Below are 12,829 nucleotides of genomic sequence, written 5' to 3'. Positions count from 1 at the left end.
GAGCTGAGAGGGTGGCCTTGCATTTGGTAAGTACGAGCAGTTAGTTTCCACAGAAATGACAAAAACGTGCTCCCTTTGTTAGTGTCATCTGACACCATCTCTAGAGAAACAGCTAAAATGTTAGCATCTATTTGCCCTGCTGTTCATCTTTAAAGGACACGGGAGAACCAACATCTTTCACCCAAAGGCAGATGCTTCAAATGGAAAGTTTCAGATCCAACTACTGAGGTTTTCTCAGAACTATAAATCTACTTGTAACCAGGTATTTGAGAGGAAATGCTTTAGAAAACCTTAATTGCAACTTATTAACTAAGAATAATTATAGGCAGAATTTGCAACAACTAAGCTGTACTACTTGGTAATAATAAAGACCATGACTAGATCAATGGGAGTTAACGGAGAGTCCAAAACAAACTTCAATAGAAACCTGGATTATAACCAAAGAGAGGCAATCATGACCTTTCCCATTCATGATGTCACTACTAATGAGATCATCTCCTGGGAATAAGCCCCCTCTACGCTCCATCTGCTCAAACAAAAGAAACAGTAAACTCTCTGAAGGCAGGAACATCAGTCTGGAAGGACTGAAGGTACAGTAGAACCGTTATCCAGCAAAGGAGACACACAGTGATCTCCAACAATATGTCTGCACAGGAGAACTCTATGCAATATAGTCAATAAATTTTATGCTTATCCAAATAAATAATATTTCTTAAACACATGTAAGATTAATCCTGTTTGATCATACAAAACCATACTGACTTATTGTTATGCATTTCTCGTTATACGGCCCAGTGAAAGTTTTGCAAATTGACAGAACTCAGGGTAAAAAAATTAAAATGCACGAATGCTAATGCTGTAACAAAAACCTTCTCTGGCTTCAACTCATGAAAGATTTACAGAAACCTCCCAACACATTTAAAGAGTAACTACTGTTCAGTGGCTATCCTCTGAGGAAGTGACAGAGATCAAAGCTGCAAAAGACAAGCTTCATTTCTAGAAGCTGTCACCCATATTTTAATCTATGAGCCTCGCATTAGTTATAATTATGCTAAAACATTCTTATAGCAGACACACTCGTAACTAATGTATAAGTGGAACAGCTTCAGCAGAAGAGCCTCTCAGAAGTCCAAACCTCAGTAACGCTCTTTTTCAAGTATCACACAATCCCTACCATTTTATTTATCATGTATGCATTTATCAATATTTAGGTATGTTTAACTGTGACAAAGAAAAAGTTCAACAGATGTTTACTCTGCCTATACATTTAGCGATCTGATCAAATAACATTTGTCCTATAACTTAACTAAAGCCCGCTGTGCCATGTGCTAGGCAAACCATCACTGCATGACTACTTCCAGCTCAGTCACCGCAGAGCATTTGCCCATGTACAGACAGATTCTCTCACCTCTGCTCTCAGGCGTTTTGCTCGACGAGCAGGTGGACAAGTTTCAGATGGCTGAACAGACTGTCTCTGTGGAATATCGTGGGGTTTATATTCCTTGTCCTTCGTGTCACTGGTGAGATCCGGTTTCTGCAAGCACTAACGAGACACCGTTTGATTACTTCATTTCTGCCTCCACTTCTAATACAAATTTTATGTAGAAAAATTTCCTGGCTAATGTGAAATAATGTAGACAGGACTTTAATAACTGGGCTGAGTTAATAAGAACAGTATTTATGACAACTGTAACGTTACCTACTTGAATAAGTCACAAAATCACTTTATACAGCCTGCCTTTTTACCACAATAACCATAAATTATCTTAAAAAATGCTGAAGTCATCCTTTATCTACAGGATGAGTACCGAACATTTCTCTACGGGAACACCAACACCAGTTCTTCTAGATGGTGCTTTTGGAGACCACACCAACAGCACGCTGGAGACTGTTGTAGTGTCCTGAGGTTGCATCACTGTGATGCGAACATCCAGAGCAATAGGAAAGTAAATTACAGCCTATCGCACATCCCTGTCTTCACTGAAATGTCATTTGGTCTGAAGAACACTGCAAAAGCGACGCTCTATGTTTTGGAGAGGAAACCTCTGCTGCATAAATTAAGGCCAGAAGGGAAGAAGATCCAAGAACAGTTTTAGTTCTTTCAAGCTGCTGAACGAACAGATTTAATTGTGCAAACTGTGCCTACATTTGGCAAGAAAAAATAATTAATGACAATTCCATGTTTGTCAAGCCACACAACATTCAGTAACAGCAGACAAAATAAAACAGTTTCTAAATGAGTAAACAACGAATCTTAAAGAAAGAAAAAGTCTACGTTGTCATAAAGTATTTCACATGAACTGCTGGATCCGCCTTTCCCCAGTTCTGTTAATCTGTTCCCACCACAGGAGAGGAACAGGACAGGAGCTGCAGGAGAACCACTGCCGCGGCATACGGACTGATGCTCTGCAAACAACACAGAAATCAGACTTCCGGAAAGAAATGACAGTCAGAAGGCAGGATGGAAAAGGAGGAAAATGTGGTATTTTAGAAGAAAAGTTCACACTGAAAGAAATATGTATTTAACAAAAAAGAAATATCAGTTAAGGGCAGCAGGATATAATTAACTGTCACCCACAGTCCACAACACTGCTCAAAGAAACCTTCAGAATTTGCTTTATTCAGGACTGCCTTCAATCTTAAGACTTTGCAAACTCTAGATTTATTCTTTGAAAGCAAATTTCTGACTTAATTTCAACATTAAATACACAAAACCACCCAATTTTGCAGCTTGTGCACAGGAGCAGTAAGTCCTGGTTGAGACCCAAAGGTGGGCACGAGCCCGTGCTGCGTTCTCGGAGGCCATCGAGCGCTGCAGCCGGCTCCTGAAAAGAGCATGCTCCATCAAAGCTCACGCTGCAAGAAGATGTGAATTATTTCAAATTAACATCAGTGGGAGAAAGTAAAAAAATAACTATAGCCCCAGACAGAAAACAGACAAGCAGAAAAGACAACCGAGTAGGAAAACATGAAAACGAGAGAACAGAAAAGCAAAATGAGATTAATGCTACATAGAACATTGCCAAATTCAATGACTTCTATAAAATTTGGTTCCCTGAATCGTGTCCTCCTGTGAAACCCAAATCTTTCACTAAAAAAAAAAATTTCCACTCCTTCTGGTAACAGAGGACATACGATCCTTGAAAGCAAATATCTAGATGGCAAACAGCTTCTCCTGAAGAAGAGTAATGAAACCTGGAAAGAGAAAACCAACAAACAGCACAACTTGCCTCACTTCAGCGGAGTGCCCAAGGAAAAAAAAAAAAAAAGAAAAGAAAAAAGCAGTGTTCACTGAAAAAAAGCCCAGAGGACATTTCCTAAATAGTGAGGTTTCAACAACTATTTAAGCAGAAACATTTCCCAGTGCCTCAGTAACCCGAAGGCAAAGCAGTAATACGAGATGGCTGTTAATTAACATCTTCAACTGTACATAGAAGAACTAGAAGTCTAAGTCCTGTCTTAAGGATGGGAATTCCTCTGAACCTCCTAGACCGACCTGATCAGCTGCAAGCACGGTTCTTTAACCGAGGACACCAGCTGCTGCTTCTTCAGCCCTTTCCTCACCCAGCAGAGCCTCCCATCAGCTCATCCTACACACTGTGACCTAGCCTGTGATCATCATTTCATTATATTCTGAGAAGATGGTTGCACACACAATCCTTGAGCTCCAAATGGCGGCAGAGAGGAGATTACAAGTCCACCAATGGAAACCGTGAAGGAGCAGCTCCTTCAGCAGTTGAAGGACACACCAGGAATGTTCACAAGGCCTCCAGGATGTCAAAAGATGGGGAAAAGAAAAAAAAAAAAAAGCAATAGAATTCATCTATTCATCTCCTCCACGTTTAGATGCTTATGAAGTAGTAATTTACACTAAACGAATCCCCCAGGCTCCCTGTACTCACTGAATACAACTGGTCTACCTCCATGTGTATCCACTTGAGGACAAGCACCACCAAACTCCAGAGATGTTTACTTTTCTCCAGTAACAATAAAAGATCCTAGGGAACTATCTCACACAGAAACATCTTTATTAGACGCATACACATATAAATCTTTGGATATGTGAAACCCACTCAGGACATTAAAGCCTTAGTTTGGAAAACAGACCAGATCCAGAATTACTGAACCAGTCGTACTCAGTGAGAAACAGAACACCGTCAGTGCATCTCCAGCCATGTTCTAAATCATGCAAACCTCTGGGCAGTGTGTCACAGAAGATGCATTGATGGAAAATTCTGAACACCTCAATTCACACAGGGGGACACTTATCCCTCCGGGCATACGGTGTGATTCTATAGTATCGTTCTGGTGGGTACTATGGCTGATAGAAGCGAGGCACAGATGCTAAGAACCTGCACACGAACAGGTCTGCTGCAACCACGGTGGAGACAAACACCCAAGACCTGTCTAGTCCAATGTTTCAAGATAAAAATATATATAGGCCTGTAGAGAGCTGCTTTGAGAATTATAAACTGGCTGATTTAAGAAATTTTTGCCATTTGACTGAACAAGATTGCTATCTGTTCACAGCTCCAGATAGTTTCACTATTTTGGTATGTATATAGAAATATCTCCAGCTGGGATATTTGTCAGAGTAACTCCTGAAGCCAGTTTAATATAGATAGTTAAGCCACATATAAAGAATTGATGTATACACTGATCTGGATGAGATTTAAGTTACGGCATAGTCATCAGTCGAAACTACATCATTCCATATTTTCAGTTTTTGCAAATAAAAATCAAAGAATATTGCAAGTACTACCAATTTAAAAAAAAAAAAAACATCAGTGAATGCAAGCACTAATCTTTTATGGATGATCATCCTGACTACATGAAGAGTTTCTCTCAAAAGGTTTGCTGAAATATCGAAGAAGGAACCACACATCTCAAACTGACAGCTGTCAAGTCGACTAGCTGCATCTTCTCCAGAAACAAAAATCACAGATGCTTAGATTCCCAGTAAAGCACTGAACAGACATACAATAAAACGGACACCTACACAGGAAGCACCTGGGAAAGCACCACTTACTGAGAACACATGGAAGAAAGCCAAAAAGAATCTCATCTGAGATTCTCCCTCAAAAAATACATTGCAAAACAAACTCAGCTGGAAGACAACAACAAGAAAAAAAAAAAGTCACATCTTAGAGCAAAAAGTGAGCTAAACCAAAAAAATGTGGATTCTATCAGTTCACTGAAAGTATACATCTCTGCCACGTATGGGAGGGGAATATTTTAACAGCTTTTGGGGGGGGGAGGGAGGAGTTAAAACATGACGTTAGCCATACCTACTGTCCTGGGTTAAGCTGAGACAGAGTTAACTTTCTTCATAATAACTAGCAAGAGTCTGTGTTTTGGATTTGTGCTCAGAACAAAGCTGATAACAGTGACGTTTACGTGGCTGCCAAGGTCTTTCAGCTTCTCTGGCTGTCTGCAAACAGGAGAAGCTGGGAGAGAGCACAGCCCCAGTGACCAGCCCAGGATTTGATCCTAGGTTCGGGATTGAGACCCAAAGTGGCCAATAATCTATTCCACAGCATACACAGCATGCCCAGGATAGAGGCGAGGACCCTCCGGAAGATCGTCCCTTTTGGTTCCGGATCTCTTTTGCTCCGGGTCATCTCATGACAGGTGGTCCCTCTCCCAAGGCCTTTTCCCACCCACCCGGTCAGCTCTCGGTCTGGGACCCTCGGACTGTTCTCTCAGTTCCGTGAGTGCGGTTTCGGGACTCTCCCTGCTCCGGGATCGTTAGCCAGGAACAGGCTGAGCCTTGGTCATCGGGTGGGGGGCAGTATCACTGTGTATCACTAATTTGTATATTTGGATATAGGGTTATTTTCAATATTATTGTAGTTTAGTTATTAAATTGTTCTTATCTCAACCCACGAGTCCTTTGTCCCTTTACCCCTTTAACTCTCTCCCCTATCCTTGGGTGGGGGGTAGAATTGGGTGAGCAGGTGTGTGCACGTTGGCCCCCCGCCAAGGACAAATCCATCACACCTATATAACTTTTCCAGAACTGCATCCACTATACACAAAGTCAGGTGCCCATTGCAAGAGAGAGCTTGGAAAGTTACATTTAAGAAGGAGCATGACCCAATTTGAGATGGCTTTTCTCTTCCAAAATGGTCCAACTCTGAGAAAACCATGAATGTAAACATCAACTGAGTGACAGACAACTGCATGGGGGTGTGGCACCAGGTGCACTGCTTCACAACTGTCCACTCGCTCCTTCCTGTGTAACTGCACCTCAAAAATATGAAAGCAAAGCGAGATGTCACAAAACACACCACCTTCAAAAAGAAAAAAAAGATCATCTGCAGTTTTCAGAACTAATAAAAATGCAAAAATTTCAATGAAATGCCTTCAGAAAATGGTGGTGCTTTCCACTGTTTGACAGGAACGTGTTTGAGGCAAGGCAAAATATTTTCAGTACAGCAGTCTCCCTACAGCAGTAGGGAAACAAAACTATATTTTGTTCTTTTGCTCCATTCACAAAACACTCAAACCTACACAAGTTAAATTATTTTTTGAAGGGTGTTCAGAAGCTAGCTCTTCTTCACAGAAAAGTATCACTAAGTAAAGAACCTTCAATTCCAACCTTTCTTGACCTATGTCAAATCCCTCCCTCATTTGGGTAGCTTTAGGTAAAAGGCTAGTGTTGATTTCTACAGACGGAGACATACCTGTCACAGGATTAGGGCTTTCATTGCTTAAAAATGGTCAACACTCCTCTCTTTGAAAGATCAGCATGGTAATGAGTGTTTCAAATAAATAAAAATGTATGTTGAGAAAGGCAACCTGTTTGGGTTTTCCAAAAAAATTACTACTGCTCTAAAAGAGAAGCTCTATTCTTCATTAGAGATTGTGTTGTTTCCACTCTCGACCAGCCCTGAATTTTAATGGCCAAATCTAAGCAGGATGGATGAAGATTTAAGCTCGAAAAAAGTCATAAGCCATACCGTTAACTACACTGCAACATCCATGAAACATCTTTGAACTTGGTCACCCTTAAGTGAGATGAGATACAGCCAGAAAACTGCCCTGGTTTGATATGGTTCCTCAGTCACTCTGCGTGCAAGTGATACAGACCCAACACATTCCTGTCCTGTTTGAGATATGGACCTATAACGATCTGTGAATATAGCAGCATTCTGCATTTGACAAAAGAGCGTTAAGAAATTGTTATACAGGAACTCAGAAAGTGTTTCATGACCATTTTCACGATGCTTCTGTAAACTGTAGAGAGAAAATACAAAAAGGTAGTATTCAAAGCAGTCACTGAGAGATCACCTTGAAGAGTAATTCTAAAAACTTTACTTTTGATTCAAAGTTTGCCTATGGCTTTCTGAATTGCTTGCACGAACACCACAGACTGCATCTTGTCACCTGCATGCCATAAAGCACAAAATGGAAATGTTCCATCAGTTAAACAACAACAAAAAAACCCAAACAGACTGGCTGACAAATTGACTGGACTTAATTAGCTTCAATATCGCTTACCAACAGGCTCGCTCCAGACTGGAATAAGTTGTAAGGATAGAGAATGCGCTCGTAGTGCGCACGGATGTGTGAACCCACGGCTTTGCCAGGAGCAAATCCCATCCTAGTGGCTATTTTGGTCCATTTTCTCTCCTTGCAAACAACATCAAATCCTCCTTCTTCTGCAACTAGCTAAAAAGTGAAAACAAAATGGTCATACGTTTAATACTAACATTACCAGCATTTAAGGAAAGCACTGCTAGTCTAAAAGGCAAGACAACACAATTACTATTTTAAACCAGAAAAGTATAGATTTAAAAAAACCCCACAAAACATGAAAGTTGTTTAAAAGCTATAACTGGAACGTATAACATATAACCTATAAAGGAATTGTAAACTTGCTGAATTACTTTGCAAACAAGTCAGTACCTGCATTAGATGACCAGGCAGTAATTCAGCCTGCTTTTGGGAATTTGTCTGGCTGCAATTTGTCACGCCTCCACTTTGCGTTCCAACACTACTTTCTAACACAGTACAATCAGTTCTCCTCACTGGAACAAGCACTATGAAATAGGCTCAAAAGCAACCAACAAAAGCTACCCTAACCATAAAGAAAACGGAGAGAGCGTACCCTTGGGGTCAGTGAACTGCATCACTTGCCATCAGAACACAAACTTCTCCAGAAGTTTAACAAGCTTCATCCTAAAAGCAACTGTGATTTTCTCCCATATTTCTAATGGAAAAATGTTTTTCTCATGGCTGTCATTGTTCAGAAGCTTTCTCCAGTTAAGCCTAAGTTTATTCTTGACCAGCTTGTATCCAAGTGAACTTTAAAGAAGAGCTAGGAATTTAATTTGATCTCCTAGCTCACAGGAAAATTCCCATTATATATATTTCTTACTATTTTGTCACACTAGCTGTGTTAGGTTAAACAAAGTAATACTTTTTTCAGCTTAGATATACCCCAAAATCTCCCTTGAACTGCTCTGATACCATCCCAGAACCTGAGACAACACAACTTCTTTTTAGGACGTGTTTCTCCCTTGTAACAGTCTTACTCTATTAAGTTGAAATAAATCCAAGATCTTCCTCTCCACATGGGGAATTTTCAGTGTACATCCTTGAAGCTCCCAAAACTTTGCAATCTGGTCCAAAAAATTCAGCTTTACACGAGTTTGGGCCTGGAAAAACAAAAACAACAACAAAAAAGAACTGCATATTAGACACAGATCAAGCTTTTGTATCCCAGTGTTAGTAACGTGGCAGCCTCAGTTGCCTACCTGGCTTTTCCCTCTACAAGTGCAAGGTTGCATTTTGACCCTCTCATCACATGCAGAAAAAAAACTCCATACAGACACCACCAGTCTTTTCTCGGGTCACTTTTTGTTAACTTTTACTGCCTTTGGAAAAGTACGTTCTGAGAACAGAAAAGCAGTGAGTTATTACTGCCAAAAACTATCTAAACTAGCTGCATTGCTAGGATTTATTCCATGAATACATGTAATAGTTTATTATAATTTGGTTTATTTGTAATAAACCAAAAAAAACCCCAATAGTTACGGTTTATTAAAAAAAAAAAAAAAATTTAAAAATCCCTTTCCACTCCCAACTGCATTTGTTTCATTTTTATGGATACAAACCGGTCACGGGAGGGAAAGCCAACATGTCTGTTTGCACAGCAGTTTGCACAGTAAGATAACTGGACTGTTGCTATGTCAAAGGGTAGTGGCTTAGCCTTAAATTTTGACACCTTTTACTTTCATCACATTTTCTGTTCTTAAGGTAAAAACACGGTCACGTGCATACAGACTAGCTTGCTCTTAAACTCCAGAGAGCTCTGAACCAGCTTAATGTCCACACAAATCTCTCTTAGCATCCAAAGCCAGCGTCCGAGCCCTTACCGTGGCACCCACATAACGACATCAGGACTTCAGGACGAATCACGAGAAGAATCAGGCAGACAAAGAGTCACTGTCATTCCAATTCATACCAGTAGTGAGCTACCCAGGACTCCTCACCACCCCCTTCTTCCAGTCTGAATTCATGAAAGCAGTGAATGAAAGTGCTTGCAAACAGCAAATTTCCACCAACCTAATCCAGATTTTGTAATTGTTTCTTCCAAATGGCTTGTTATTTTTAAAGCACTCTCTAAATGTTTCATCTCTTCTACTTTTAAAAGATGCTGTAGACATGCAAAACTCAGACACAGATCTGTGGCGCTTGAGAATTTGAGGTTAACCCCTTATAAGCACCTCCGTGTGGAAAAGGTCTGAATTTTGTCCCTTTAATGAGGACTAACTTTTCTTTTTATGCTTGGCATGTTTTTAACTAGATTCTGAAACAGATGAATTCCTGTGCTAATTAAAACCTGATGCTCAGAGGTCCCAAGTGCTGTCAGCTCAAGTCAAACACAGCTTATGGTCAATCCACTGGAAAACACCACCTCTCAAAAAAACACTTAAACATTTTAGAGCAGAAGCAACGCTCAGCTTTACAGTTTACCTCTAGTTCATTGAGCCTCTGGATCCGCGGTGTAAAGTTAAGCTTATCAACATCACACGCAAATGGTGGCTGCCAGTCCTGGAAAAACAGAACAGCTTCATCAAAAGACCAGGAAAATGAAGGAAATTTCTCTATATGACAGTCAAAAGCCAGGTGAGCCCAAAGCATGGAAAAGCAAGAAGAATAACCTAAGGGGAGTGAGCTTCATTGTCTACCCCTTAAAATATTTCATTGTGCCTTTAAAATAAACAGATAATGAAACCACCAAATAAATTACATTTAGGGACTGAGGACCTGTCCTTCAGCCGCACAGCCCGTCAGTCGATCCTCTCCCGGCCCATGCCGGGCAGCTAAAGGTGCTGCACAGGCTCTGTGCCGGTCTCACAACTGCCCCCTGGCTGGAACCGGGCGACAGCCCAGAGTCGGGTCTGAGGACAGCGAGAGGAGAACTCCCGGGATGGGACGTGCTGCTGCCACACGAGTCAAACCCCCCGAGCTTTAAACGGGAGCAACAGAACTCAGTCACAACCCTGAGACAGGATGGCACTGGACTGGCAAATCCAGTATTGTTACCATGCAGACACAGAACAAAGTGAAGCTCCATAAACCAAGTAACGACCGCCTCGATTGGGGGGACTGACGTTTGAGAGCAGGGATGTTAAATGCTCGCAAAGGACAAGCACAGCGGTTAGCGTTCATGAACGCTGGTCTCCAAAACAAACAGCAGCTGCACTAAAAACCAGAAAAAACTGCTTAATTCCTCGTCTGCAAACACTGAGGAACAGCTGGAATATGACCAATTAAAAAAAAAAGATTATAATTACTTTGACAAAATACCTGCAACAGGTAGTGTTATTTATAAATACAACTATAAAGCAATCTTATCTTTTCCATCTCTGACATCTATCCCGTGCAGTTGGTTTGGCAATACACAGCTTCACTAAACCAAATTAGATTTGATTTAAACTTGACAGTAACTTATTACATATAAAGCTATCTTATTATCACTAATTAGTGAATGAAGATAACACATGAGAGCTACTGATAGTGGAGTAAGACAAGAGCTTTCTACCAGGAAAAAGAAAACATCTCCTCAACGCCTGCAGACTGAAGCAAGACAAGCATCACAGGCAGAGTACTTGTTATTTTAGCAGACATACTTAATACAAAAACTAGTATCAAAAACAAGCATAAAGGACTTGAAAAGCAATTATCTTACATACAGACATCCAGGCTCCATTCTATACGATGACAATCTCATCCTGCCACTAGAGCAAGCCCATGGCAGAACCAGGTATTTTCACAACTAGAGAGAACGGACATGACCGTCACTGAGAGTGTAGAAAACCCAAAGAGCAAATCTATGTGTTTTATCAAACGTACGTTGACTAATCCAGACCTCTAAATTAGGAACAAGAAAGAAGCTTTTGGCAAGGTCAGGTTGAAATTAAAATTTTAACTAGAAATTAGATGACAATGGGGGGGTCACAATGACAAAGTACTAAGAGGATGGTCAATCCCCAACCAGTGGGACGTGCTTCTCCATCATTTTCATTCTTTTAACCACAAGATTAAGACTGGTGTCCAATCGCATGATGTTCTTAAACAACTAGACAAAATTAACCCTACTTTTACTGACTCTATTTTGTTTGCCAGAACACCAAATGCAAAAAAAAACCAGCCAGTCTGACAAAGAAAACCTTTGGCATTCTTGTGTAATGTCCTGCTAGCTGATGCATCATTTGTGGCCCCCGAAGTGCAAGATGAGAAACACAATAGGGAACATTTAGGGCAAGATATGAAGTGTTGAACTTCAGCACGACAAATCTGACTTTCAAGCTGAACCAAGTGGTTAGTTACATCATCACTCACAAGTCTGGAGTTTGCTCCATCCCTGAAGGAAGAGAGGGGGGACAGGCAACCAAACTAGGGGAGGACAGAGTGCTAACAATACACGACACCCTTGGGACCTGCTGGGGACCAAATTAAACCGCCAAAGGGAGAACTACAAGATCATAAGCACTTTGCTTAGGCTGCGAGAGTGAAGGAAAGCAGAGGCGTGTGCTGACAGACTGCTTAGCTAAGGCATAGGCCAAGGCTGTCTCCAGCTGGGCCATGTACGGCCCGAAACCAGGATCCTGCAGTAAGGATCTGCAGAGGACAAGAAACAGGAATAAGAAGAACAGGAGCGAGAATTCGGCTCACAGAGGCAATGACACTACCTCTAACACCACTACTGAGGCTGATGCAGTGCTCCAGGGCAACTGCTTGCAGATGGAGTGCTGGCAGATGGTCAGTAAAGCCCGAGAAGGGGGAGAGCGGCACAGGAGCCTCTCCTGGCTGGGCCACATGTCCCCTGGCACAGCATCTGCTGCTCCCAGGAGAAGCCCCAAGGAAAGCTGCCATACCACTGAGGCACTACAGGAGGAACAGGATTCAGGTTCCAGCCCACACTCAATCTTAAAGAAATAAAGATCCAAGGGTCTCCAGGACAGACACAGCCATAGGACTCCCTGCCAGCAAGCAGCCTGTCTTCAGCCAGGACAGAAGCAAGCTTGTCCTGTCCGCTCACAAAAGCAAACGAAGCCGTTCATGTGCATTAGCTTACAGAAACACCTCATTCACAATGTGGCATCCTGAAACACACTGCTCCAGAATGAGCTGATTAGCTCCGTACGTCTCTTATTTATTACTGACTGGCATACATTTTGGGAAATTCTTTCCTTTCCGGCCAAAGATGCTTCCTCTAGCAAAGCACTAGTTACCTGGTTTGCTGGAAAAAGGAACACGACTCCAGACAACACGAGTTTCCACAACAGGTTATTTCCTACACCTTGCAGGTTTT

At 41.5% G+C, this 12,829-nt stretch overlaps 1 protein-coding gene across 1 annotated transcript in view; it reads right to left on the bottom strand.

Annotated features, from left to right (window-relative positions):
* The window catches only part of LOC104461822 (lysine-specific demethylase 5B-like), a gene marked incomplete at its 5' end in the record, with an annotated part of 47,522 nt that extends 35,387 nt beyond the window's left edge, over positions 1-12,135 (bottom strand). The window contains 5 exon segments of the mRNA XM_010073546.1: positions 1,409-1,543; positions 7,504-7,674; positions 8,541-8,663; positions 9,985-10,062; positions 12,054-12,135. Coding sequence (XP_010071848.1) covers positions 1,409-1,543; positions 7,504-7,674; positions 8,541-8,663; positions 9,985-10,062; positions 12,054-12,135 — 589 coding nt within the window.
* Positions 12,136-12,829: the final 694 nt, after the last annotated feature.

This window comes from Pterocles gutturalis, unplaced genomic scaffold, assembly GCF_000699245.1.
Source record: "Pterocles gutturalis isolate BGI_N339 unplaced genomic scaffold, ASM69924v1 scaffold22307, whole genome shotgun sequence".
In the NCBI taxonomy this organism is placed as follows: Eukaryota; Metazoa; Chordata; class Aves; order Pterocliformes; family Pteroclidae; genus Pterocles; species Pterocles gutturalis.
The sequence above is the reverse complement of the archived record's forward strand: the minus strand, read 5'-3'. Positions and strand labels throughout refer to the sequence as shown.